Source organism: Sodiomyces alkalinus (assembly GCF_003711515.1).
Source record: "Sodiomyces alkalinus F11 unplaced genomic scaffold SODALscaffold_9, whole genome shotgun sequence".
NCBI classification, from domain to species: Eukaryota; Fungi; Ascomycota; class Sordariomycetes; order Glomerellales; family Plectosphaerellaceae; genus Sodiomyces; species Sodiomyces alkalinus.
Window position 1 is genome coordinate 735445 of NW_021167087.1, and position 23695 is coordinate 759139.

Here is a 23695-nt window from a genome sequence, read left to right on the forward strand (position 1 = left end):
AAAGTCGTGGGCAAAGTCGTGGGCAAAGTCGTGGGCAAAGTCGTGGGCAAAGTCGTGGGCAAAGTCGGTGGTCATTGGCGCGGTCGAAAACTACGGCAATTTACAGTCTTTAAGAATTATGGCAAACTACCTACGTGCATTGCAAATAGCAGATGATAATAGTTAACCTTTCGGTGAAGAAGATCCACTCCAATGGCAAGGGGAAATGGATTCACAGAAGTTAGTGTCTGGACGCCTGCAAATAGGAAACGTAGCGTTATGTTTGGGCGGAGCAACCCCATCCGACCCCTGAAATTGGCGCCTATAACGTGTAGAGGTGCAGCTGGGGGGAACGTTCTGACACCAAGGCCATCCGGTACTGCTCCCGGTCGGGCCTTATGGGCGGGGACCGCGGAAGCACGCGACAGCAATTGGAATTAATTGCCTGGAAATCCAAGCACCTCCTAGTGTACAGTAATTCTGTAAACCCCCTGCTGCTATGGTCGACTACAAGCCCCCATTCCCCAAAGATTTGTCGTTTATTTGTTCCGTTTCAATTTTAAATCGTCATTTGGTTTATGGTGCTTGTAATTAATCGCTTTCACGAAGTACACGTAGGTATCGACGACATCCTGTCCAGGTGTTGGCGTTCGGTCATTCGTTTGTCTTCGACTTACCCGGGCGGGGCTCCGAAGGGGTCCTGGGGCGGCGCCCAGCCTAAGTTACCTGGCCTTTGATTTTGATTTCCCCAGACTTCGAGGGGCCACTTTTCGCCATCGCATCCGGGGAAGTGGGCTCTGATCCCCACTCGCCCTAGCGATCCTTCTGTTAGTGCCAGTGGGCCCATTCTTGCTTGACTGCAGTGTGGGCCTCCCCCGGATTCCCTGTCGGTTGGGTGTGCCGTGTGCGCTGGAATAAGGGGGTCAGGGGATATCATATTGCAGGACGGTCAGCACAGAAACGGCTTCAATCTCGCAATCAAAAACCATCTTGCTTACCGAGTGGTCTTGGAACATTCTCGATACTAAGGCCCTTCGGAATCATTCTCGAATAAAACCTCACAGTATATTCGGGTTTTCAAGCGACTTACAGGTAACCAAAGCATACATTATTACATTCCTCCTACGCGGGAGGAAATGGAGGTCTTTTCGCCGTACACTCGGCGAACCCAATGACGAAACAATCACCTTCTTGCCTGAAACCTTGTGCCCTCGCCGTCGCATATGGCTTTCAGCGATCAACCAGTCACTGCCTCGCAACCCTGGTTAAGGTTTCAACCATTGGTCAACGTGTTGTGGCGTATCTGCTCGTGATGGATGGCTCGAATACAGGTAGATTCGAATAGATGAAGGGAGTTCATCCCAGATACCTTGTCATCTGGTTCGCAATACGCCTTACGACCTTGTACTCTCCCGGTCTCCCCTGCTTTGTTACGTGACTTACGTCTCCTTACCCCGCACGCTTCACCGGGCGACCCAGGTCGGACCACATTCTTTCCCTCTTTCTCACGTAGGAAACGGCGAGTTGATCTGTACCAAGTAACTTGTTGGCTGGCTGAGGTGGTGTGCCACTTGTATGAGGTGTGTGCCCAACCCGCCCGCCCTTGATCTCTCCAGTTCTCTCCAGGTTGCCCTCTTTAAAAGGGTATGCTGTTCTCCTCTCTCGCCTGTGCCGCCCTTTTTCTCCCTCTCGTGCAACCATCGCCTTTTTAGCCCGGTATTCAAACCCGTGCTATCCATCTACGCCATTTCCATCAAATTACTATCATCAGAATCATCCTCACTCGGCTCCTATCTACCTTCGAGACCTACACGGCCCGAGTCCCGACAAGCACCACGTCTTACATCGACCAACTTCACGATCCAGAGAACCAGTTGACTTGCAAAACCGTCAAGTTACAGTCTAGTCTTGTCGTAAAAAATCGCCACATCTCACCGCAGCATCAACTTCCATCTTCTTGACGTACGTTTCCATCCTCTCCTTCGTTTATGCATTAGGAGAATCCACCCCCCACCTATCATCGTCCCCTCTTTGATCACCCCTAGTTTCGCCCATCTCCATCATCTCACAACCAAAATCTAATATCTGTCTTGTTCCTCAGACAACAACCCGATCACCATGCCTCTCACCATGCCCCTCGGTCTCGCCATCAAGTCCGGCGAAGCCATCTGCTACGGCGTAGCCACCGTAGGCGGCTTCGCGCCCTTCTACTTCATGTACCCGGGCGCCGACCAGCGCCTGGCCAACCAGACCGCCAAGTGGGCGCCCCGCTGGGAGAAGAACATCAACTACGTCTGCCCGACGACCGAACGCGCCATCAAGCGCGTCGAGCCGCCCGTCGCCCGCGCCGTCCGCGCCGTCGAGCATCGCTTGCCCCTCGAGAGGATGGCCAAGGGTGTGGAGCGCCGGCTTCGGCCTAGGTTTGAGAGGATTCATTCGCCTTTGGCGACTTGAGATGGCCGCGGCGTAAGGTTGGTTTGTTGCCAAATAGTGTTTTTTTTAATTGGGGTTTATGGATGGGCTGGCATGGCATTGCCCTCGACCTTTTGCGGAAGAGAACGAATATAAGTAACATTTATTGTGACACCAAACTGCTATGTATTCCGGGTCATGGTGTAAGATGGTAACCATCTTGATACCAAGGAATATCTTACCGAGACTTGGTGCAATAGATGAACGCACACTCGGCAACGAAGGAAGAAAAGCAAAGAAAAGAAAGAAGAAGAGAACCATCACAACGGGGCAAAGACCATGAGCATCGACCATTTCAGGGGTGGTATGGCTGTCGTAGCAATTATCCAACCCAGGGGCCCGTGTTTATAAACATGTAATGATTACCTTTGATATTGTTGCCTCTAGGGTATCTTTCTGGAAGGTCGTTTGGTCTAAGAGAGAGAATACCACCATTGCTTCATAGTTGTTTCTCTCTATTGCGAAGCCTCTTTGGTCATTGGTCATAACAATAGAACATTGCCGGACCTCGTGCGAAGCCACCACTTGTGACTGCTTCATATGAACTCTGGGACCTACGAGGCTACTTGGGCCGAATCTCTAGATTGTGCCCCAAAGTCCGATGCGATGATGGACTCCAAAACTTTCTCTCTCGTAGTACAGATCATAATACGGAATTCTGAGATATGTTTCAGTAGGTGGCTTCTATTTCGGAACATGACCCGCGCCTGCTGTCCATTGTCACATCAAGATCATTATACGTGCTCCATGGAGAGTTGTTGAAGACATGTGAAACCGTCTCGACTCTCGCAGGCTGTTGACTCTTTGAGTGAAATTGTGACGCCCATCAGACACGCAGACATGGCGTGTAAGTCCTCAAGGGCAGGCATTCGGAATGGTTGTTCACCACCCAACCAAAACCATATTCAACTCATCGCACGACGTATCACGTATACTGGTCATGAGCAGTTCGAGCTGGTTCCGATCAGGGAAACGCGAACTCGATGGAAGCAAAGGCATGACTTGAATCACTTGATCGTTTGGATACCGCTAAAGCCTGATTAATCGTGATTTCTAGTCAAGTAAGACGAGTCTCGAGTTTATATAACCTCTGCCTTCACGTCTGAAGCAAAGTGTCAGATGCCCATAGCCACCATATCAAGCTGTGATAAAATATAAAAATATCAGACGTGTGGAGTACCATAATCCTATATATCTATACTCATTTCCCCCTAATTTTTCCTAATAATTAGATATCTCCGTGAAGTACCACGAACGTCACTTAGATAAATATATATATAATTTCCGTACTTTATTTATTTTCTAATAGTTATAAGCCCGGCGCTCTAGTAAAAATAGGGTTAAAATTAATTAAGATTATTATATGTAATTGTAACTGCGCAGGACCGTCGGGGAACTATTCATACCATAATCTTTATAGTAAAGATTCTGCAGGTGTCTACTTGGATTACTAAGGTTATAATCCTTCGGTCAAATCCGTGCCCGTTACGTAACCGTAAAACTACGGTCTGCTCAATACACAGTGCCACAGCAGTATGTGGCGCAGTCAAAGTGGGTCTGAGGTTTTCACAGCTTCAGACCTCGGTCAAGAAGCCGAAGCTCTTCACTAATAAAACCCACCACCAAACCGACCTTTTTAGGTGGCGGCAATTGCCCGACGAATTCAAGGCTACACGCCAACTAGGACGCGATCCACGAACCTGCCACTGGAAAAACTACTTCCACCCTCGCAATGACCATCGTCCTTTCATTTTAATCCCGACGATCGAAGCCTCCAACTCCCTGATAATCCCCATAAAGCCCCCCCTGTGCGACACCTCAACGACGTCCTCCTGAAACCGGTCGCGACCTCCAACACCGCCCGAACCGATCCCAATGCGTCTTCCACTTACAAGAACGTACTGGCGAGCAGCAGCTCTGCGGACATACGCGACCAGCTCACAACCCGGCGCCCCCGCACCTGTCCGCAAGATCGTCGTCCCCAAACCCGCCAAACCCGCCAACAGTACACGGACAATACCAGACGCAACTGCCTCCAGTTCCGCCACCACGGCAGCGTCGACACCCATGAACAAGCCAGTCACACCCGCTTCGTCCATCGTCCCTCCGCGGAAACAACCCCCAGCGGCACAGCGGCCGTTGAACCCGGCGAGCCCGGAATACAAGAAGGCCTACAACCGCGCGGCGAGGCGTTGGATGGCTGCTCTCATCGCCTTGCCGATTTTCATTGTTACGTCTTACGTGCTCTTTAATCGAAGTGAGTTCTTTTCGCCCGTCCTTTTGCAGTCGCGCTTCCCGGTTCTGGTGATGGGGTTTCTGCGGGAGAAGGGGGTTCGCGAGGCTGACTGACGTACGTGGTGTTCCGATTCTAGTTATCCTAGGCAAGGAGCGAAAGGTGATGCCAACACCCACGGAACCGGAACCGGCATAGGCGGCACAAGAAGAGGCTTCGCGATAGAGTGACGGGTAGACGGGGCGATGGCTTTCCTCGGGTTCCCGGGGTCTCTGGCCGCTGCCGCTGCCTCTGCTCAGCTTTCTCGTTTCCTGCCGGTATCACGGAAACCCAATTATCCACCGCCCAATTCCCATCGCTACGAGGGACCTCACCTATCGTCGCTTCATATACCAGTTGTCGTGTTTGGAAGTGACGGTCAGAGGGTTCAAGCTGGGCAACCAGGTGGTTGTCAGGCGCTGGCCTGGAAACATGTATCATAAAGAATGCTACTGCTATGCCCGGTCAAGACAAGACGAAAAATGGCTATATACAATAGACACAGAAAACTGCCGTCCGCCGTGTCTATGCCGACAGAAACAACAAAGTTTACATAATTAACTCCCCCCTCCTTTCCAACAAACACGAACACGGTCCACGCAATTCCTCTTTATACCAGTACACCGCGGGATCCTCTCATCTCATCACCACCATCCTTTTCTTCTGCTCCGCTCAGAGCTTCGCCGAAGTCTCGGCCTTGACGCGCTCCGCCTCCTCCTTGTTGCCGCTAAAGACGACAACGTCCCGGGTGGTGACGGTGCCGGTCTTGGAGATGAGCTTGCGCCTGCCGCCGGTGGAGAGGGGGGCGTCGTCGTCGCGCTCGCGGATGTAGTAGGCCCAGTCGGCGGTCGGGTCGAGCTCGGTCTGGGAGTAGCCGTTGCCGAGGAAGGCGAAGCGGTTGCCGGCGTAGGTGATGTCGAAGTCGTCGAAGCGGACGTGGCTCATGGCCTCGATGTAGTGCAGGGTGGAGCCCGGCCAGAGGGCGACGACGGGGCCGTCCGGGCCGGGCTTGTACCAAGAGCGGCACGGGTCGGACCAGACGGTGCGCTTCATGAACCACTCCTTGAACTCGACAAAGTCGCGCACGGCCTCCTCCTTGGGCGCGATGCGCGCCATGTTGGTGCTCTGGAAGCGGTCCATGATCTTGAGCATCCAGTCGCACTGCGCCTCGATGGCGGACAGCACGGGCCCGTTGCCGATGGGGCAGTTGGGGCCCAGCATGCAGAAGTAGTTGGGGAAGCCGGCGACGCCGATGCCCAGGTACGACTCGGGCACCTTGGCCCACTTGTCCTGCAGGTTCTCGCCCGAGGGGGAGACGACGGGGAAGCGGGGGCGGAAGGAGGTGTCGAAGCCGGTGGCGCAGATGAGCACGTCGACGGGGTACTCGTTGCCGTCGTCGCAGAGGCAGCCCTTCTCGGTGACCTCGAGGATCTCGCCGTAGACGACCTGGACGTTGGGCTTGGTCAGGGACTCGAGGTAATCCACGCCGGGGGTCAGGCGGCGGCAGCCGACGCTCCAGTCGGGGATGAGCTTCTCCTCGAGGAAGGCGTTGTTGAGCTTCTCCTTCATCTGCTGCTTCATGTAGGCGTGGGTGTCGATGTTGACGCGGTTCTCCTTGAGGAAGATGCCGAACTGGCCGTTGAGCCCGGACTCGATGTTCTTGCGGTAGTCGAGCAGGGCGCCGGGCTTCTCGGCGAACGCGCGGCGCTCCTCGGGCGTGTACTTGTGCTGCTCCATGCCCTGGACGGGGGAGACCCAGGTGGGCTCGCGGATGAAGGTGGTGACCTTCTTGCACTTGTCCCGGATGGCGGGGAGGACCTGGATGCCGGAGGAGCCGTTGCCGATGAGGCCGACCACCTTGCCCTCGAGCGAGACCGACTCGTCCCAGTTGGCGGTGTGGAGGAGGACGCCCTTGTACTTGTCGAGGCCGGGGATGGCGGGCCACTTCCAGTGGTTGAGCACGCCGCCGGCGTTGACGAGCATGTCGCAGTGGTCGGTGGTGATCTTGCCGGTGGCCAGGTCCTGCACCTGGACGGTGTAGCCGCCGTTGACGTGGTCCCAGGCGGCGCCGACGACCTGGTGGCGCACCTTGACGTACTGGTGCAGGCAGTACTTCCTGGCGAAGCCCTCGAAGTAGTCGAAGATCTCGTTGGAGGGGGGGTAGACGGCGGACCAGCTGAGGTTGGGCTCGAAGCTCCAAGTGTAGTTGTGCGAGGGGACGTCGCAAGCGCAGCTATTCTTCCGAGTCAGCATGGCCCGTATTTCTTCGTCTTGTTTTCGTTATGCCTTGTTGGAGATACATACCCAGGATACCTGTTCTCAAACCAGGTGCCGGCTACGGCCTCGTTCTTCTCGTAGACGGTCAGGGAGTAGTTGGTAAAGTGCTTCTGCAGCTTGTAGGCGACCAGAAGACCGGAGGCACCGGCGCCGATGCAGATGACACGGATCTGTCTCTCATTGTGGATGGGATTGTCGAGTCTCTGGGAGGTATCGCGAGCTCCCGCCTTGATCGACTCTGGTGACACGTAGTTGGCCATTGTGATATATATGTGTGTGTGGGTGGGTTTGTCGTGTATCCCGGTAATGATGAGGGAAAAGGGGACAGGGTTAATAAGGGGCAAAAAAGGACAGAGAAGACAAATGCTCAACTCTCCAACGGCCACTTGAATACTTGAGAGGGAGGCAGACAAACCGCAGAAGGGAAGAGTTGTAGAGATGTGAGGATGATGAAGTGCATGGGCAGAGATGGTTGCGAACTACTGAAGATATATATGCAGGAAGACCAGGTCTGTCCACAGCTTAGCGGGGATGGAGTGCAGAGACGGTGAAAGGCATGGCATGCCGTTATTATGGCACGAAGAGGCGAGTAGGCAATGGGTAGGGAAGGCTGGCGTTTTCCAGCATCCCCCATCCTAAGGGTTACACTAAGGGGGCGGGGGGGCGGCAGAGCATCGGTCGTTAGACCCTAGCCTCAGACATGCAAGGCGAGCATGTCGGCCACATAATGCCCTGACCTGACCTGACCTGACCTGACCTCGCTATGATGCTCTGGCGGTCTGTTCCGCAGCTTGGTGACAACTCAAAGGCAGCCTATGTCGGGAAATTTCCCCCCATGCCGTCCCAATTGGAGAAGATAGCGGGAGTGGAGGCAAGGGTGGGATGGCGTGCGTTGTACACGGGGAATCCTGGGGTGCCCCGAAGGAACGGATGAGTTTGAGTCATGTAGCCGGTGTCTGAGAGGATTTCATGACACAGGAAGCAGCTGTTAAACCAAAGGACAGGCCCCGGATCTGACTCGAGGCAACGGGTAGCGAAATAAGAAAAAAGAAAAAAAAAGAAAAAAACCCACTAGCCAGGAGAGCCCTAGATGGGGATCCGGATCGCGGGGTATCAATGGTCCCCTGGCTGACGCTCTCTCTCCGTCCAGAGCTAAGACGATTAAGGTGCCTTTTCTCGGGGCATGCCGTGACCGCGTGGCAGGAGAAAGTCCGGTACGATGGGGGCGAATCCAATAGGTAGCTAGACATCAGATCATCAACCCCAGTCCAGTCCCAGTGGGAGTGGAGAGCTATTCGGCACTGGTCTCCCGCGTTGATGCTTGGACCGTGCAATCCCAAGGAACAAGACTTGCGGATGCATCATTAGTCGCCCGGCACTGACGCTAAACGGGACCCGAAAAGCCCTGGCACAACGGAGCAATCGGTTGGGAAGGCCGGCCATCTTCGTCCGCTGTGCCTTGCTCCTTTCACCTCATCTCGGTTGAATGTGGGATGCGCACGAGGTCACTCTTGCTGAGACGAGTATATGTAAAAGAAAACGCATCTTAGTCGGTCGACGGACATGATAAACCCCCCGAGACCCGTCGATACGGCCATCCTATGCTTTGGTTTCTCGCCTCGTCGGTCCTGTTCAGTGGGCTTGCCGCTTGCTTGCTGCTGTAACAACTCTCTTGTTCCCTCCCCTTTCTTTTGCCTCTGTGTACGCCGGTCACTTCATCGAAAGGAGATATGCGCATGCGTAGAAAGAGAAAATGGTGAGAGCAGAAAGACGGGAGTTCGCCCATGGACGCAAAAGGCAAGGCCCTGAACTGCACGGAGTCAAGGTACGTTCTTGTTCTCCTTCTCGTCCTCGAACAATGTACTTCGTACCATACCCCACATTGCAATGTCACACATGACCCCGCTCCCAGCCCCCCAAGGCAAGGCTCCACAGGAGCTGCACCCGACCGTCTGCAGCGCTGCATCATTAGCGTCCTGAGTACAATGACCCCCCCCCCCAACCATGGAATATAAACATCCTCAATTATGCGGGGAAGGGTCTGTGGGGTGTACTTGTACAAAGGGTAGGTGAAGATGCTTGACATGCTTCCCACGGCTGCCGGTAAACATCACCCGGCTTCCCCTGGGTGCCCACTAATGCCAATGTCCAATGTCCCAATACCCACCGCGGATTATCGCTTCGCACCAAATGTGTAGTTGCAGTTTTTTCTTCTTCATGCATAGAGAGTGCATCTGCCCACTTCGAATACGACACATGGCTGCCACCAGTTGCAACTTGCCCACTGCTGCCGTTGCCTCCTTGACCGGTGAGCGGAAATCGACCGAGAAGATGGCTTATCATTCGTAGTCCAATCCAAACCAACTTGCATCCTCTCTGCAACCACACCAGGCGGGAAATATTCTATGTGTATTGTATCATTGACTCTCTGAGTGCATAATCTACCTGTAGCTAGCGATCTACGCGGCCTGCCCAGAAAAGAAACAGGCGAAGAAAGAAATAAATTGCCGTGTGGTAGAAACCCCGCCGCTATCCCGTCCTTGTCCTTCCATAGCATAGCATCTCCATTTCCCCCGCCTCCTTACAACCTCGCCCTTGGAGCCCCCTTCTTCTTAAGCTCCGCCTCCAAGACGGCCGCATCCCTCTTGGCCCAGTCCCGCATCGTCTTCCGTTGGATCTTCCCGCTCGCCAGCTTGGGCACCTCGTCGACGAATACCACGCCGCCCGTGAGCCACTTGTGCTTGGCCACCCGAGGCTTGATCCATTCCTGGATGTCCTCTGGTGTCACCTTGCCCTTGGAAGCCTCCTGGATCGCCACGTACGCCCTCGGCCGCTCGTCGCCATTTCTGTGGTTTGTCGATCATGTCAGTTTCTGTTCGGCACTGACGCGCAGACAGGGGGATAGATAGTGAGGTAGCAAGGGCCAAGAGAAATGATAAGGAAAAAAGAAAAAAAAAAAGAAAAAGAAAAAAAGGGGGGAGGGGGTAAAAGAAGAATGAGGAAAAACAAGGGGGGATCGTTCAACTTACACGGTGATTCCCACGGCCGCAGCATCAGCGACGTGCTCATTTTCCAAAAGTACCGCTTCCAGCTCAGCGGGCGCCACTTGCAGGGCATTGACCTTGATGAGTTCCTGCCATCCAGTTAGTTTCTGTTTCTATGTCCTTTTTTGTTTTATAAAAAAAAAGAAAAAAAGAAAAAAGGAAAACAAAGAAAAAAAGAAAAAAAGAAAAAAAGAAAAAAAGAAAAAAAGAAAAAAAGAAAAAAAGAAAAAAAGAAAAAAAGAAAAAAAGAAAAAAAGAAAAAAGAAAAAAAGAAAAAAGAAAAAAAGAAAAAAAAGAAGAAAAAAAAAAAGAAATAAAAAAAAATAATAAAAAAAAGAATCGCATAGACGTAGCAAGGGATCCCACCTTTTTCCGATCGACAATCCAGAAATAACCCTCATCATTGCACACGGCAATGTCGCCCGTCTTCAACCACCCGTCCTTGTCCAGGCTCTCCTGCGTGGCCGCCTCGTTGCGCCAGTAGCCCAGGCAGATATTCGGCCCGCGGACGTACATCTCGCCTGGCTGGCCCGCGGCGACCTCGTTGCCGTCGTCGTCGATGAGCTTGCACTCGCAGTTGGGGTCCAGCTGGCCGACGCTTCCGGTGTCGTCGCGCACCCCGCCGGGGACGTGGATGGCGCCGCACGTCACCTCGGTCATGCCCCAGCCCTGGTTGATCTGGATCTGGAAGCGGCGCTGGCACTCGTTCTGCAGCTCGCGCGACAGCGGGGCGGCGCCGCACAGCACGTCCTTGACGCTGGACAGGTCGTAGCGCGCCGTCTCGGGCCGCTTCGACAGCATCACCAGGATGGGCGGCGCGATCTGCAGGCTCGTGATGCGGTGCCGCCCGATGGTGAACAAAAAGTCCTCGTACCGGAACTCCTTCATGATGGAGATGGGCACGTGGAGCTTGATCGCCATGAGGATCGTGTAGAGCTGCCCGTACGCGTGGTACAGCGGCAGGAACCCGAGCCAGCGCTCCTGCGGACGCGCCTCGAACGGGTACGGCTTCTTGGCGTAGCGCATCACGATGGTCTGTTCCACGTTGGCGATCAGGTTGTGGTGTGATACGCAGACGCCCTTGGGCAGACCGGTCGTGCCCGAGCTGTAGTTGATGGTCGCCACCGTGCGGAGGGAGTCCTCCGGCGACAGTTCCGGCCACCGGTAGTTCCTTACTTCTGACGGCGTTCCGATCATCGTCCTCCAGTCGGGAATGCCTTCCCGGGTCGGGTTCTCGACCTCGGAGAACTGAAAGATGCGGTTCCGGGGAATGCCGGCCTTCTCGGCGGCAGGGAGGATCCGTTCGAGCTGGGAGGGGTGGACGAGAACGACCTTGGCTGTGGTGTTGTTCATTTGATGCACAAGTTCTGTAAAACGACAAGAAGGAAAGAAAAGAAAGCCACCAAGTCAGCACTTTGCTTCCAGGACTCGCTCAGGGTAGGACTGACGACTCGACAGTCAACGGTCGAAGTTCGGGAGGAGAAACTCACCAGGTACAGTATAGGCCGGGTTGGCACCGCTAAAGATGCACCCGCTTCCCACGATACCTAGATAAGCGACGGGGACGAAGATCTGATTAGGAGTGCAAATCATGATCACATCCCCGCGCTTCATACCCAGCCTCTGAAGGCCAAAAGACAGGCGCCTGACCCATTCTAGAAGCTGTTTGGGCGACAAGTTGATCTTGTCGTTCTTACTATCGAGCCATAGCGGTTCCTCGGAAGGCTCCTGGCCCGGGGGAAAGAGGTAGTTGAGTAGGTTGGTCTTGGGGATGTCGAGTGTCGGGAAAGGGGACTTGATGATCATGATGGCGGCGGGGATCTAGGTGAGGTAGAACGAAGAAAAGAAAAGAGAAGCTCCTCCAGGGAATTGAGATGAAGGGAGCCGGTCTTTTTTGTTTCTTGTGTCAAGTGCGAAGATGGGTGAGAAAACGAACCAAGACGGGGTGATATATCAAGGGGCTCTGAAGTCGGTTATCGCCAGGTCGCCTATTCTTACATCCAGCGACATATCATATCAGATGATAACAGGAAAAGAAAAAGAAAAAGAAGGTAAAAAAGGAAGAAAAAGCCCGAAATGATAATAGCAAGTCACCACAAACGGTTCACTTCAAGGCTCTTTACTGGAGGTTCGGCGTGCCGAGTGCCATGCCTCTCTAATCGGCCGATATCTTCCCTCGGAAGCACTTCGGTAGCCGGTACTTTGCGGGGTAAAGACCGACGAGACTGACGGGGAGGACTTCTTTGGACTTTGGGGCTCTTCGGGGAGGGGATGAATTGCCGCCCCCTTGGCTCGGGGCGGTCCAAGATCAGCGGTGCCAGCGCGTGCCAGTGGGAGAGCCCTTCGCTTGGCTAAGTTGGCTTCAGAGCTGGGGGTCGCAGCAAATAACGAGGCAAAGCTTCCCCAGTTGAGCCGTGGCTCTTTTTGCTTCCTTCGTAGTTGTGGGTTTGCTTGTCTTTTGGGGCGTTTTGACTGGTCGTCTGTTCCCGTTGCGGACCGCCTAAGCTAATACCGAACAGCCACGGAAAACATCTGGCATGGCCATGCACTTGCACTTGCACTTGCACATGCACCCCGGACTTTGAACCTGTCAGCTCAACCTCGAATCGTCACATTGCCACTCGAACCCATATTTTGATGTTTTGGGTGTAAACTCGTATTGTCCCGCTCCTGTGTCTTTGATCTGCTCCTCTTGTTTGTTTTTGACACCTTGGACAATTCGATCGAGCACCTTACCCTTCATTTCAAAGATCCGACCGACAAAATGTCCCAGTTGAAAAACTTCGACACGGCCTTCACCCTCCAGGGCAAGACGGCCCTCGTGACGGGCGGATCGCGAGGCCTGGGCCTGCACATGGCCACGGCGTTCCTGCGCTCGGGCTGCTCGCACGTCATCGTCACGGCGCGCAAGCTGGAGGGCGAGCAGGGCATCCAGCAGGCGGTCGACAAGCTCAACCGGCTCCCGGGCATCCGGGGCAAGGCGATCGGCATCGCCGCCAACGTGGCCGACTCCAAGGACATCGTGCGGCTCGTGGGCGAGGTCAAGGACATTGTCGGGAGCAAGGGCCTGAACATCCTCGTCTGCAATGCCGGCGCCGCGTGGGGGTCCAAGTTCGAGGACGCCCCGCCCAGCAGCTCCGTCAAGATCCTGGACCTCAACGTCCGGGGTGTCTTTGAGCTGGTTCAGAAGTAAGTGGAAAGTACCTTCATACCCACTTGTCACGGCCCGGTCTGACTGTCGGATGTCTTCCCCCCGCCCGCCCCTCAGGTCTCTACCTCTCCTAGAACAAGCCTCTTCCAGGGACGACCCCAGCCGTGTGCTCATCATCAGCTCAACGGCTGGCAACAACGTGCCTCACGTTGGAGAGCACGGCACCATCATGTACTCCGCTTCCAAGGCGGCTGCAAATGTGAGTTTGAATGTGACAAATTGGACATATGAAGACGAAAATGCTGACGGCTCTGACCAGCACCTGGGTCGCAACCTGGCTGTGGAGCTGGGCCCCCGATACATCACCTCCAACATCATCTCGCCGGGCTTCTTCCCGTCAAAGCTGGCGCAAGGCCTGATCAGCAACCTAGGCGGTATTGATAGTCTGAGCAAGGACAACCCGATGCGTCGTCTGGGTGAGCCTGAAGACATAGCCGGCGTGGCTGTGTTCCTGTGCTCTCCCGCAGGAAAATATGTGTACGTCTTCCCCTCCCTTATCAGTGTGGAATTTTTTTGGAATGATGCTGATGTTCGGTTTCTTTGTCAAACAGAAACGGAGTCGAAATTGCAGTTGATGGAGGAGCGAGACTGTCAGCGGGCAGGATGTCCCGGTTGTGAGTACGAGCTTGGAATCCACTGGTCTAGGTTGGTGATTAGGGGATCTGTGTTTGTATTGGCGTATCTAGGTAGTTAGGAATGCATCTCATGGAACTGACATGGCATAAATACCAATCTGTGGGTCGTGCCAGCGATGTGTGTAGGTCCTGCCAACGATGTGTGGAGGAGGTTGATGATCGATTGACGAGGCAACTTTGGTGATGGGAAAATTGCAGCTGTGAAGGTGTGAAGTGAAGCGCGTGTGCCTGCGCGTTTGTGTGGGCACATGGTACGTACCTTCTTCCAGGGCGGGGGTGTTTCATCCAGTTGTTAGCATCCAATGGGAATACCCTGCCGAGTGGGGTAACAGTGTCAATGACGGCATTGACGTTGAAATGATACGGTGTACCTAGGTATCGCTCAGATCGGTGAGGACATTCCTTTTTCTTCCTTTTTCTTCCTTTTTCCATTTTTTATTTTTTATTTTTATTTTTTCATTTCGTCACTTCCTCCGAACCAACGACAAAGTCATCCGAACAAATATCGTATTCATTTGCTTCAATTGGTTTGATTTGATTTTACTATTTATACTATGACATCTCCCTAATCCACACCGTCAACGCCTCAATAGGTAAGGTTGATCATGACGGTCTTGGGCTCGGTGAACATGCGCAGCGCGTGGATGGCGTTCTCGCGGCCGGTGCCGCTCTCCTTGCTGCCACCAAAGGGAGCAGTCAGGAAACACAAGCTGACACAGTTGATGCCGACCATGCCGCTGTCAATTTCCGAGGCGAAGCGCATGGCCTTGTTGATGTCCTGGGTGAAGACGCCGGCCATGAGACCAAAGTTGGTATCGTTGGCCTTCTCGATGATCTCCTCCTCGGTCTCGAACTTGTTCAGCACCGCCACGGGGCCGAAGATCTCCTGCTGGCAAATCTCGGCGTCCTGCGCCACGTTCTCGAACACGGTCGGCTCGACGAAGTAGCCCTTGTCGCCGACGCGGCCGCCGCCCACCAGCAGCGTGCCCTGGCCCTGCTGGCCGCGCTCGATGAAGCCGCGCACGCGGTCGAACTGGGACTGGTCGACCAGCGGGCCGATGGACGTGCCCTCGGCGTCCGGGTGGCCGATGCCGGCGGCCTTGTCGGCCATGGCCTTCTTGTAGGCGGCGACGAACTTGTCGTAGATGCCGGCCTGCACGTAGACGCGGCTGGCGGCGAAGCACACCTGGCCCGTGTTGGCGGTGATGGCGTTGGCGCACCAGGTGACGGCGTTGTCGAGGTTGGCGTCGTCGAACACGACGGCGGGGCTCTTGCCGCCCAGCTCGAGCGTCACGCGCTTGAGGTTGCTCTTGGCCGCCATCTCCTGGATCTTGCGGCCCGTCATGGTGGACCCGGTGAAGCTGACCTTGCGCACGCGCATGTGGTTCGCCAGCAGGGCGCCCGTGCTGCCGTCGCCCGAGAGCACCTGGAACACGCCGGGCGGGAAGCCGGCCTCCTTGATGAGCGTGCCCAGGGCGAGGGCCGCGAAGGGCGTCTTCTCCGACGGCTTGAGGATGAAGCAGTTGCCCGTGGCCAGCGCGGGGCCCGCCTTCATGCCGACGTTGCCCAGGGGCCCGTTCCACGGCACGATGCCGCAGGTCACGCCGAGGGGCTCGTTGCGCACGATCTTCATGAAGCCGTCGTCCTGCGGCATCGCCTCGCCCGGGAACTTGTCGGTCCAGCCGGCGTAGTAGCGAAAGGCCTCGCACGCGAGGTTGATCTCGAACGACCCGAACGACCCGAACGGCGCGCCCAGCGTGAGGCGCGTCAGCTCGGCGAGCGCCAGCCCGTTTTGCTGGATCAGGTCGGCCAGCTTGTACATCAGGTCGCGGCGCACCGTGGCCGGGGTCTTCCGCCAGGCGGGGAAGGCCGCCTCGGCCGCGGCGACGGCGGCATCTACTTCGGCCTCGCCGGCGAGCGCCACGTCGTCGGCCACGAGGGAGCCGTCTGCCGGGTTGGAGAGCGCCAGTTTCTTGGGGTTCTTGGACTCGACATACTGTTTTGCTGTTAGATTACTGTCTGGTCCTTGCTTGTTTCCCCGTTTCTTTCTTTTAGTTCCCACCTCACTCCTAACGTACCTCGTTGTTGATAAAGAGCTGCTTGGGAAGATTGGTCTTGCTCCAGTTGAAGGACGACTCGAGCTTCTTCGCGCTCTCCTTCAGGGTGGGACCCAGGGAGGTCATTTTGTTAGGTGATGTGAGGCGTTGGAGAGGAAGAGGAGAGAGATCGCGCAGGAGCTCGTGGAAGTCTTGATGGGAGGAAACGGTAGTAAGTGATGCAAGGTAAGAGGTGAAAGAGGTGTTGTGTTGTTATGGGAGTAGAGGGTCGGTAGATATGGAGGGGAGGTACGTAGTGGAGGAGGGGAGGGAGCAGTTCTCGGTACCTTATGTATTGGCTTTCTTATTGCTTATTCGTATTTTATGTACTAGGTATTCGGACACCCGCAGGAAGACGAGACAGTACCACAGCAACTTAACATCCTACCCAGTCATCCCGCTTCCAAGCAACACATGTGCCTCACTCTTACTCACTCTTACTAAAATCCCCTCCCCTCAACTGCTACGAAGTATGTAATTACGTCGTATCCCCCCCGTCTTTGTTCTACTTCGCGTGATGTAACTGGACCTACATAGCCAGACAAACTACTTCTATTTTGTTCGGGGGTGGCGGCCACGCGGTGCTTTAACTCCGGGGTTTTCGTTGGCGTCGTCTATCGCCCGTTGATGCAGACTTGTATCTGCAGGCTTATGCGGCGGGCCAGGCAAGAAAGGGACGATCTAGCTTGAGATGGTGTTCTCGACATGTCATGCGTGCGGTCTGTTCGTGCAGAGTACGAATACTTCGTGTAAAAGGGCTGAAGGTTATCGATTTCCATGGGAACGGTTATGTTAATCGAGTCATGGTAGTCGGGGCATGCTGAAGACCCTGACTCGGAGTCTACCTCTTTACCCCCATCGTGCACCGAAAACGGCTTGGGGGAGGGATCTTAAGGGAACTAGTAAGGGGCGAACCCTGGTATTGGTGCGTGTACAGGACAGGGGATATCCGTGCCCGCTAATTTTAGGTACCACGCCGCCTAAGTCTCCCCATCTCTCCCCCCATCTCTCCCCCTCATCTACATCTCCCCATCTACGTACAGTACCCCACATTTCGACCCTCGACATCTCCCCCCTCCCCTCCTACTTACTCATTGCTACCTAAAGAAATGTGTTCCAAGTGTTACCCCGCCTCCGCATGCCACTAACACAATCTCCTGTCTGTGATCCCGTTGCGGGGTACGTTGTATCTGAGACAAAACATACAGTTGAGGGGGCACCACCTACACCACACTATGCACGGCTTCCCCCGTGTCGTCTCTCGACTCGAACGCAGGACGATGGCTGCAAAGGTGCACGTACTACATGCTGGTGTGGGGTCTACTAGTCTAGGGTGATTCCAGATTCCGGAAGGGAATGTTCGCAGCTTAGATAGCAAGTAAATAGTTGAAATGAACGTGGACTATGGGGAGCGCGAGTGGTTCTTCGCCTTATGTGACGATGGTTCAGAGCAGCTAAGGGTTCCCGCCGTCTCTCCGTTTCTCCGTCTCTCTGTCTATCCACCTTGTATCCTCTATCAGATTCTTTTCCTTGATAAACCCCTCTTCGTCAATGCACAGGGACACGGGGTTTACAATTCCGAGATGCGATGCACTTTAATATCCATGGCTGCGAGAATAGGATCATCACCACGGCATCGTCGGTTAGTCGTCGGGAGTTGTCCTATTCACGTCTGCCCGAGTCGTGCAGTAGAAGGAGATGGAAGATGTAGTGTAGGCCCCAGTGGATGTTGGGCAAAACAGCCTTTTGGGAACTCCATAGGATAGCTAGCTCGCCCTCTGCTTGTAATTCGCAAATCCCCTTTCTTGTCTTATTAGTTGTTTATCATCCAAATCCAGTGTCATCTCTCCCTCTATCTCTCTCTCTCTCTCTTCCACTCTTCGTCTCTGTCTCAAACTTACCCCTAGCCTTCTCCCCCCTACCTCCCGTCTCGTGTGACATTACCGTCGCCACCTCCTCAAAACACGCCTTCCACTTCCATCCCACTCAACTCAGTCAAACTCTACCATCCTCACAACCATGGGCTCCGTTGCGCAGATCCCCAAGACCATGAAGGCGGGTCAATATGACGTCGTATGTCTCTCCCATTGTTCTGCACTTATACCTTTCAACCAAACCGGATACCTGGCTTCTAACATACATGGATTCTGAAAACAACAGGACCTGAAGAAGGTGGTGGTAAACGAGGTCCCCGTGCCGGTGCCGGGTCCCAATGAATTCCTCGTCAAGATCCGCTCGGCCTCGCTCTGCCACAGTGACATGATGGCCATCAAAGACGCCCAGAAGACCGTGACGCTAGGCCACGAGGGCGCCGGCCACATCGTCTCCTTCCACCCCTCGGTCGAGGGCAAGGGCTTCAACCTCGGCGATGCCGTCGGCTTCCTCTACATCCGCGGCTGCTGCTTCACCTGCGCCGGCTGCCAGGTGCACAACCTCCACTGCGAGACGGGCAAGCAGCTCCTCCAGGGCTTCGCCGCCGACGGCTTCTTCGCCGAGTACGCCCTGGTCGACTACCACAACGCCGTGGTGCTGAACGAGGCGAAATGGAACATGGACGCCGCCAGCGCCGTCTTCTGCGCCGGCATCACCGCCTTTCACTCCGTCGACAGCTGCGAACTCAACAAGGGCGACTGGTTCGGCGTCGTCGGCTGCGGCGGCCTCGGCCAGCTCGCCACCCAGTACGCCCACGCCATGGGCCTGCGCGTCATCGGCATCGACGTCGCCGACGCCAACCTCGAGGAGGTCAAGAAGCAGGGCGCCGAGGCTACCTTCAACTCCCGCGACGACCCGGACTGGGCCGACAAGATCAAGAAGCTCACCGGCGGCGGCGTCCACGCCGTCGCTGTCTACACCAACGTCCGCCCCGCCTTCGTCTCCGCTACCACCTGCCTTCGCCTCGGCGGCACCTTCATGATCATCGGCGTCCTCGACGAGCCCCTGCCCGTCAAGGTCATGGACCTCCTGCTGGGCAATTACAAGATCAAGTCCGACAGCACCAGCATCCCGCAGCGCATGGGCAAGGCTGTCGCCTTTACCGAGGAGCACGGCATCATGCCCGTTGTGAACATCAGGAAGGGCCTGGAGGAGCTCCCGGCCATGGTGGCGGAGATGCAACAGGGCAAGGTACGGACCAGGCAGGGCATTGCCTTTAAATAGACCTATCATCAGCTGTAGATAATGTTTGAAAGGAAATAAAAAAGGATTAAATCGAACATGTCAGAAATATTGGATTCCATATTCCCTGGTTGGTGCCTTATTCAAAGCAGAGATGGAACATTTCTACAGTAAGACACCACTATGGCTTCATAATAATGCACACATCAAGCTACTCATCTCCAAGTCATCACAGCTGCACGACAGAAACAGGGAGCCATAGAGGATGAATCATGATGGTGAAAATTGGCTTTCAGAACGGCAATATATAAATACGAATAACGAAGCCCTCTAAACATATATGCAGATACCCAATATCTAGTCAAAAGAAATATACTTCTCCCCATACTGCTCCGCCAACTTCTTATACTGATCCTGATACGCCTGGTGACGCTTCCGGAACGCTTCCGCCGACTTCATCTCCTCCCGTCCAACCTGATGCCTGTGCGCCGCATCGGGGCCATCGGCCACGCGGACGAAACGGGCGTAGGTCCACATCTCGGGCAGCGGGGTGTGCTGGGTGAGGCCCTGACCACCGTAGATCTGCATGCACTCATCGATGATCTTGCACGCGACCTCGGGCACCAGGATCTTGCTCTGGGCGATGGCTCGCTTACCGGCCTTGTTGCCATGGAGGTCCATGGTGTCAGCGGCGTTCAGGACAACGAGGCGCATGGCGTCCAGCTCGAGCCGCATCTGGGCGATGCGCTCAATGTTGGAGTCGAACTCGCCGATCAGCTTGCCGCGGGGCTTCTTGCGCGGGTCGTTGCACCGCAGCAGGGCCAGTTCGTAGGCGCGCTCGGTCTGGCCGATCAGCCGCATGCAGTGGTGGATGCGGCCGGGGCCCAGGCGGCCCTGGGCGATCTCGAAGGCGCGCCCTTCGCCCAGGATGACGTTCTCGGCCGGCACGCGCACGTTGTCGTAGCGGTACTCGCCGTGGCCCTCGGGCGCGTGGTCGTAGCCCATGATGGTCAGGTTGCGCACCTGCGTGATGCCCGGCGTGTTGCACGGCACGATGAGCGTGGTGTGGCGCGACCACTTGTTCGGGTGGTTCGGGTCCGAGCAGCCCATCAGGATGTAGAAGCTCAGCTCCTTGTTCCAGAGGCAGTTGCCGTACAGCTTGCGGCCGTTGATGACGTACTCGTCGCCCTCGCGCCGCACGGAGATGCCGATCTGAGTGGCGTCCGAGCTGGCGACGTCGGGCTCCGTCATGGAGTAGGCCGACGCGGCGGTGCCGTCGAGCAGAGGCTGCAGCCACTTCTTCTTCTGTTCGGGGGTGCAGTACTTGGCCAGTAGTTCGATGTTGCCGGTTTCGGGAGCGTGGCAGTTCATGGTCTGCATGAGAGGATCGAGAAATACTTGTTAGCATGACGTTTCGTATTCCCTCTCTTCAGTGAAAAGTGGGTTTTTCATACCTGAGCAGCCCAGTAGCACCGGCCCATAATCTCAGCACAGCACGAGTACTCCAGGTTGGTCAAGCCGGGGCTCTCGGCAAAGTGGTTGGGCAAGAACAGATTAAAGAGACCGCGTTCCTTTGCCTTCTCCCGCAGCTCGTGCATCAAGGGAGGGGTTGTCCAGCGGCGGCCTTCCAGCTGTGCCTTCATGATCTGCTCGCGGGGAATGCACTCATTCTCGACCCAGTCGTAGACAGCCTGGATCTTCTCGATGGCCAGAGGCGACAACTTGGCCTTGACCCAGGGCGGTAGCCGTTGGAAGGCCGGGCCCTGGAGGGCCGGGTTGTCTACTGATGATGGCGTAGGGGACATTGTTGGTGATGTGTTTGTTTGGGGTATAGGTGCAGACCAGGCGAGGGAGAAGGGAAATAAATTGAAGATCAACTAGGGACGAATAAATTGGTCAAGAAAGAAGATAAAAAAGAAGGGGGTGGTTGTAACTTGTTGCTGAAGGTGAGGATGCAAAAAAAGTATGGGAACATGAATTCTACCAAAGCTTTGTATGTCTAATAGTATGGCTATGCAAGATGGCGATCACAAGCCGAGCCAGAAGCTGAATGGGTAAAACGAACGAGGTTAGCGGTCATCAGGTCATGACAGAGAGGCCTTGGTCCCTGGGATTGTCGGCAATAGTGAAAAAGTAGAGCAGTTGACGGTGTTTGGAGGTTTCGGCTGGAAGTCATGTTCCTCCCCGCATTGAGCCGCGGCATCTCCACAAGTACATTATTGAAAGTACCTGCACAAATATGGGGACTGAGAAGTGCAGTACCTTTGTATGTACTGCAGCTACCCCTGCTTCCGTCTCCAACTTATGGATCCTAAAACGGAAATGCGGGTATGGGGCTATTACGTGTGATTGGCCAGCTCTTTTGGGAAACAAACAAACTACTGAGTAATTAGTCCAGTATTTTTCGGTACATCTGAGGTGGGGGAGGATATGCGGAGAAGGACCCGGGTTCGAGAGACGGGAACGATACATTACTGAATTTGCCTGTCTCGTCCAAATGCCCTATAATTTGCACACATACTATTCACTCATTCATTAATAGGTAATCGTTGTCATTCTCTGAAAAAGAAAAAAAGAAAAAAAAAAAAAGAAAAAAAGAAAAAAAAAAGAAAGATATCAGAGGAAGGAAAAGGAAGAGAGAAGATAATATCAGTAGGCAAGTTTGCATATTCGTGCCACGTGAATGGGACCATGCATATCATTCCTCAGCAAACTAAGGTATGCGGTGTCACGTCACAATCAACTAAAACCTACATCGTAAAAAGTCTTCCCCTCATAATGCTCTTCATTCCCTTCATTTCTTCTTCCCCCTCGCGCAGCCGCCCCCTCTACGGGATAATCTTGGCCTTCCTGAACCTGTCAAGCGTAGTCCACCATGACTGCTTGGTGTCAACCTCCTCCTTTCCCTCACCCCACATGGCATGACACTTGGACATGTCCATGTTGCGATCGAAATCCAGCATAGCCATGATGAAGTGCGCGAAAGGCCCGAAGTTGCGGTTGTTCCCCACCCGACCGGTGACCAGACCGTGCTTCTTCTCGAGTGCCTTCCACTCCTCGTAGTGATCGGCCAGGTACTGGGCCGGCTGGGGCCCTGAGCCGCCGGGCGGCGGGGGCGTGCCCTTGAGGCCGAAGTACTCGCAGATGACGGGCCACTTGGCGCTCCACGACGACGGGGTGGCGCTGTCGGCCGCGTTGTAGCGCTGCTCGGCCGACGTCTCCAGTTGCAGCGACGCCCAGATGCACACCTTGGCCACGACGTCCTGGTTGCTCTCGTTGCTGCTGTTGCGCCACGACTTCTCCGTGCCGGGGAAGGCGACCTCGGCCCCTTCGCCGTTGATGTCGCGGTAGAGCGCCAGGTAGGTGCCGACCGTCTGGGCCAAGCAATAAATGTTGTTGTTGGGCACGAAGCCGATGATGTTGTCCGGGATGACCTCGCACCAGGTCCAGGCCTTGCCCTTGGCCATCTCCGTGAGCATGTCGGTCTGGTCGTAGTAGAACATCTGGCTGGCGTAGGGCTCGGGGATGCGCGGCAGCGACTCGCGCAGCGGCAGGTCATTCTTGAAGGGGAAGTCGTCGAGCAGGTGCACGCCGTAGGCTTTGGTGCCGGTCGGGAGGACCACGAACTTGAGGTTGGGCGACAGGTTCTCGACGGCGGCGACGGCGCGCCTGATGAGCTCCTTGTTGATCTGGCACTCCTTTACCGGGTCGGTGTCCATGATGTACGCTATATGCACCCAGGCATCCATTAGCTCTTCTCTTGTTCCCTTCTGCCATGTCCCTTCCCGTGTTGTTGCGACATACCGAAGAAGTAGACATGGCTGATTTGGTTAATGTTCTTGACCTTCTCCTTAAGGTCAGCCTCGAGACCCTCTTGCCCCTTGGGGGTCAAGATGTCGATGCCGGTGGCGACATGAAGCTTGTCGGACTTGGGCCAAAGGGCGGCCTCGGTGTCGAGCGGTCGGTTGGTGAGGGCCGTGACGGACGCGAAGCTGCCCGGGGTAGGGTAGCCGTTCAAGATGGCGTTGGTGATGGCCCAGCCGGTGATGCCGCTGCCACCTGCAGAGACGTTCAGTCAGAGAAGGGAGGAAGTTCAAGTCCGGGAGGAGCACATCATGCATCAATCACTACGAACCGTATACTAGAGCGTGATTCTGGCTCATGGTGTTGTGACTGTTGTCGACTTGAACTCCGGGTAGTTACTCGTACGATGAGAACAACAGATCAGGAGAGGTCGACACGTTCTTGGGAGAGTGTGATGAGAGCGGGAGATACCGAAAAGTAGAAGAAGAGAAGAAGGGGGGCTATAGATGGCGGGCGGCAGGGCGGGCATGCTTCATGTACCGCAGTCGAGTACAACGTAAGACGAAAAGAACAACACAACTTCTCCCCTTTCCTATCGCCGTTCGCCGCTGTGGGACCAAGTTGGACATGGTTAGTGATCGCGTGTGACGAGCTTGCTACCTTGCGTGGGACGGAGCCGGGCTTGTGCTGAACAGATAAGGGGGCGCGGAGAAACGTTTCGCGGGGGGACGGCGGGGGGGAAGACGGATATCGAGACGCAGGGAGAAGGACGGGTTTGTTTGCTAGTGTCT

General features: G+C 55.1%; 10 protein-coding genes across 10 annotated transcripts; 5 read left to right on the top strand and 5 right to left on the bottom strand.

The window, feature by feature from the left end:
• The first annotated feature begins 1850 nt into the window (after positions 1–1850).
• SODALDRAFT_335426 (hypothetical protein) lies at positions 1851–2472 on the top strand. The gene has a single exon (XM_028612455.1). It carries the CDS (start codon positions 2098–2100, stop codon positions 2431–2433), a length of 336 nt encoding a protein of 111 aa, XP_028464130.1. The 5' UTR covers positions 1851–2097; the 3' UTR covers positions 2434–2472.
• A 1594-nt stretch (positions 2473–4066) lies between these two features.
• SODALDRAFT_217358 (hypothetical protein) lies at positions 4067–5139 on the top strand. Its single transcript, XM_028607310.1, has 2 exons — positions 4067–4708; positions 4824–5139. Exons 1-2 carry the CDS (start codon positions 4327–4329, stop codon positions 4880–4882), a joined length of 441 nt encoding a protein of 146 aa, XP_028464131.1. The 5' UTR covers positions 4067–4326; the 3' UTR covers positions 4883–5139.
• On the top strand, positions 4930–5222 carry SODALDRAFT_362119 (hypothetical protein; the record flags this gene model as incomplete). Its single annotated transcript, XM_028614434.1, has 2 exons — positions 4930–5101; positions 5140–5222. 2 exons carry the CDS (start codon positions 4930–4932, stop codon positions 5220–5222), a joined length of 255 nt encoding a protein of 84 aa, XP_028464132.1.
• SODALDRAFT_315098 (FAD/NAD(P)-binding domain-containing protein) lies at positions 5141–7701 on the bottom strand. Its single transcript, XM_028609278.1, has 2 exons — positions 7028–7701; positions 5141–6956 (listed from the first exon to the last, which is right to left on the bottom strand). The coding sequence occupies exons 1-2, from the start codon at positions 7258–7260 to the stop codon at positions 5396–5398; spliced, it is 1794 nt and encodes a 597-aa protein (XP_028464133.1). The 5' UTR covers positions 7261–7701; the 3' UTR covers positions 5141–5395.
• Positions 7702–9581: 1880 nt separating this feature from the next.
• SODALDRAFT_341244 (4-coumarate-CoA ligase) lies at positions 9582–11850 on the bottom strand (the record flags this gene model as incomplete). The annotated part of the gene is made up of 4 exons (XM_028613025.1): positions 9582–9846; positions 10030–10133; positions 10411–11411; positions 11535–11850. 4 exons carry the CDS (start codon positions 11848–11850, stop codon positions 9582–9584), a joined length of 1686 nt encoding a protein of 561 aa, XP_028464134.1.
• Positions 11851–12674: 824 nt separating this feature from the next.
• SODALDRAFT_299110 (rhamnolipids biosynthesis 3-oxoacyl-reductase) lies at positions 12675–14068 on the top strand. The gene is made up of 4 exons (XM_028608863.1): positions 12675–13233; positions 13313–13454; positions 13515–13732; positions 13807–14068. The coding sequence occupies exons 1-4, from the start codon at positions 12809–12811 to the stop codon at positions 13871–13873; spliced, it is 852 nt and encodes a 283-aa protein (XP_028464135.1). The 5' UTR covers positions 12675–12808; the 3' UTR covers positions 13874–14068.
• Positions 14069–14412: 344 nt separating this feature from the next.
• On the bottom strand, positions 14413–16214 carry SODALDRAFT_335430 (aldehyde dehydrogenase). The gene is made up of 2 exons (XM_028612456.1): positions 15969–16214; positions 14413–15886 (listed from the first exon to the last, which is right to left on the bottom strand). The coding sequence occupies exons 1-2, from the start codon at positions 16071–16073 to the stop codon at positions 14477–14479; spliced, it is 1515 nt and encodes a 504-aa protein (XP_028464136.1). The 5' UTR covers positions 16074–16214; the 3' UTR covers positions 14413–14476.
• Positions 16215–18005: 1791 nt separating this feature from the next.
• Positions 18006–19142, top strand: SODALDRAFT_341247 (alcohol dehydrogenase; the record flags this gene model as incomplete). The annotated part of the gene is made up of 2 exons (XM_028613026.1): positions 18006–18059; positions 18147–19142. 2 exons carry the CDS (start codon positions 18006–18008, stop codon positions 19140–19142), a joined length of 1050 nt encoding a protein of 349 aa, XP_028464137.1.
• A 282-nt stretch (positions 19143–19424) lies between these two features.
• SODALDRAFT_299117 (acyl-CoA dehydrogenase family member 10) lies at positions 19425–21211 on the bottom strand. Its single transcript, XM_028608864.1, has 2 exons — positions 20555–21211; positions 19425–20474 (listed from the first exon to the last, which is right to left on the bottom strand). Exons 1-2 carry the CDS (start codon positions 20903–20905, stop codon positions 19458–19460), a joined length of 1368 nt encoding a protein of 455 aa, XP_028464138.1. The 5' UTR covers positions 20906–21211; the 3' UTR covers positions 19425–19457.
• Positions 21212–21928: 717 nt separating this feature from the next.
• Positions 21929–23263, bottom strand: SODALDRAFT_325683 (hypothetical protein; the record flags this gene model as incomplete). Its single annotated transcript, XM_028609999.1, has 3 exons — positions 21929–22827; positions 22905–23159; positions 23236–23263. The coding sequence occupies 3 exons, from the start codon at positions 23261–23263 to the stop codon at positions 21929–21931; spliced, it is 1182 nt and encodes a 393-aa protein (XP_028464139.1).
• Between the last annotated feature and the right edge of the window lie 432 nt (positions 23264–23695).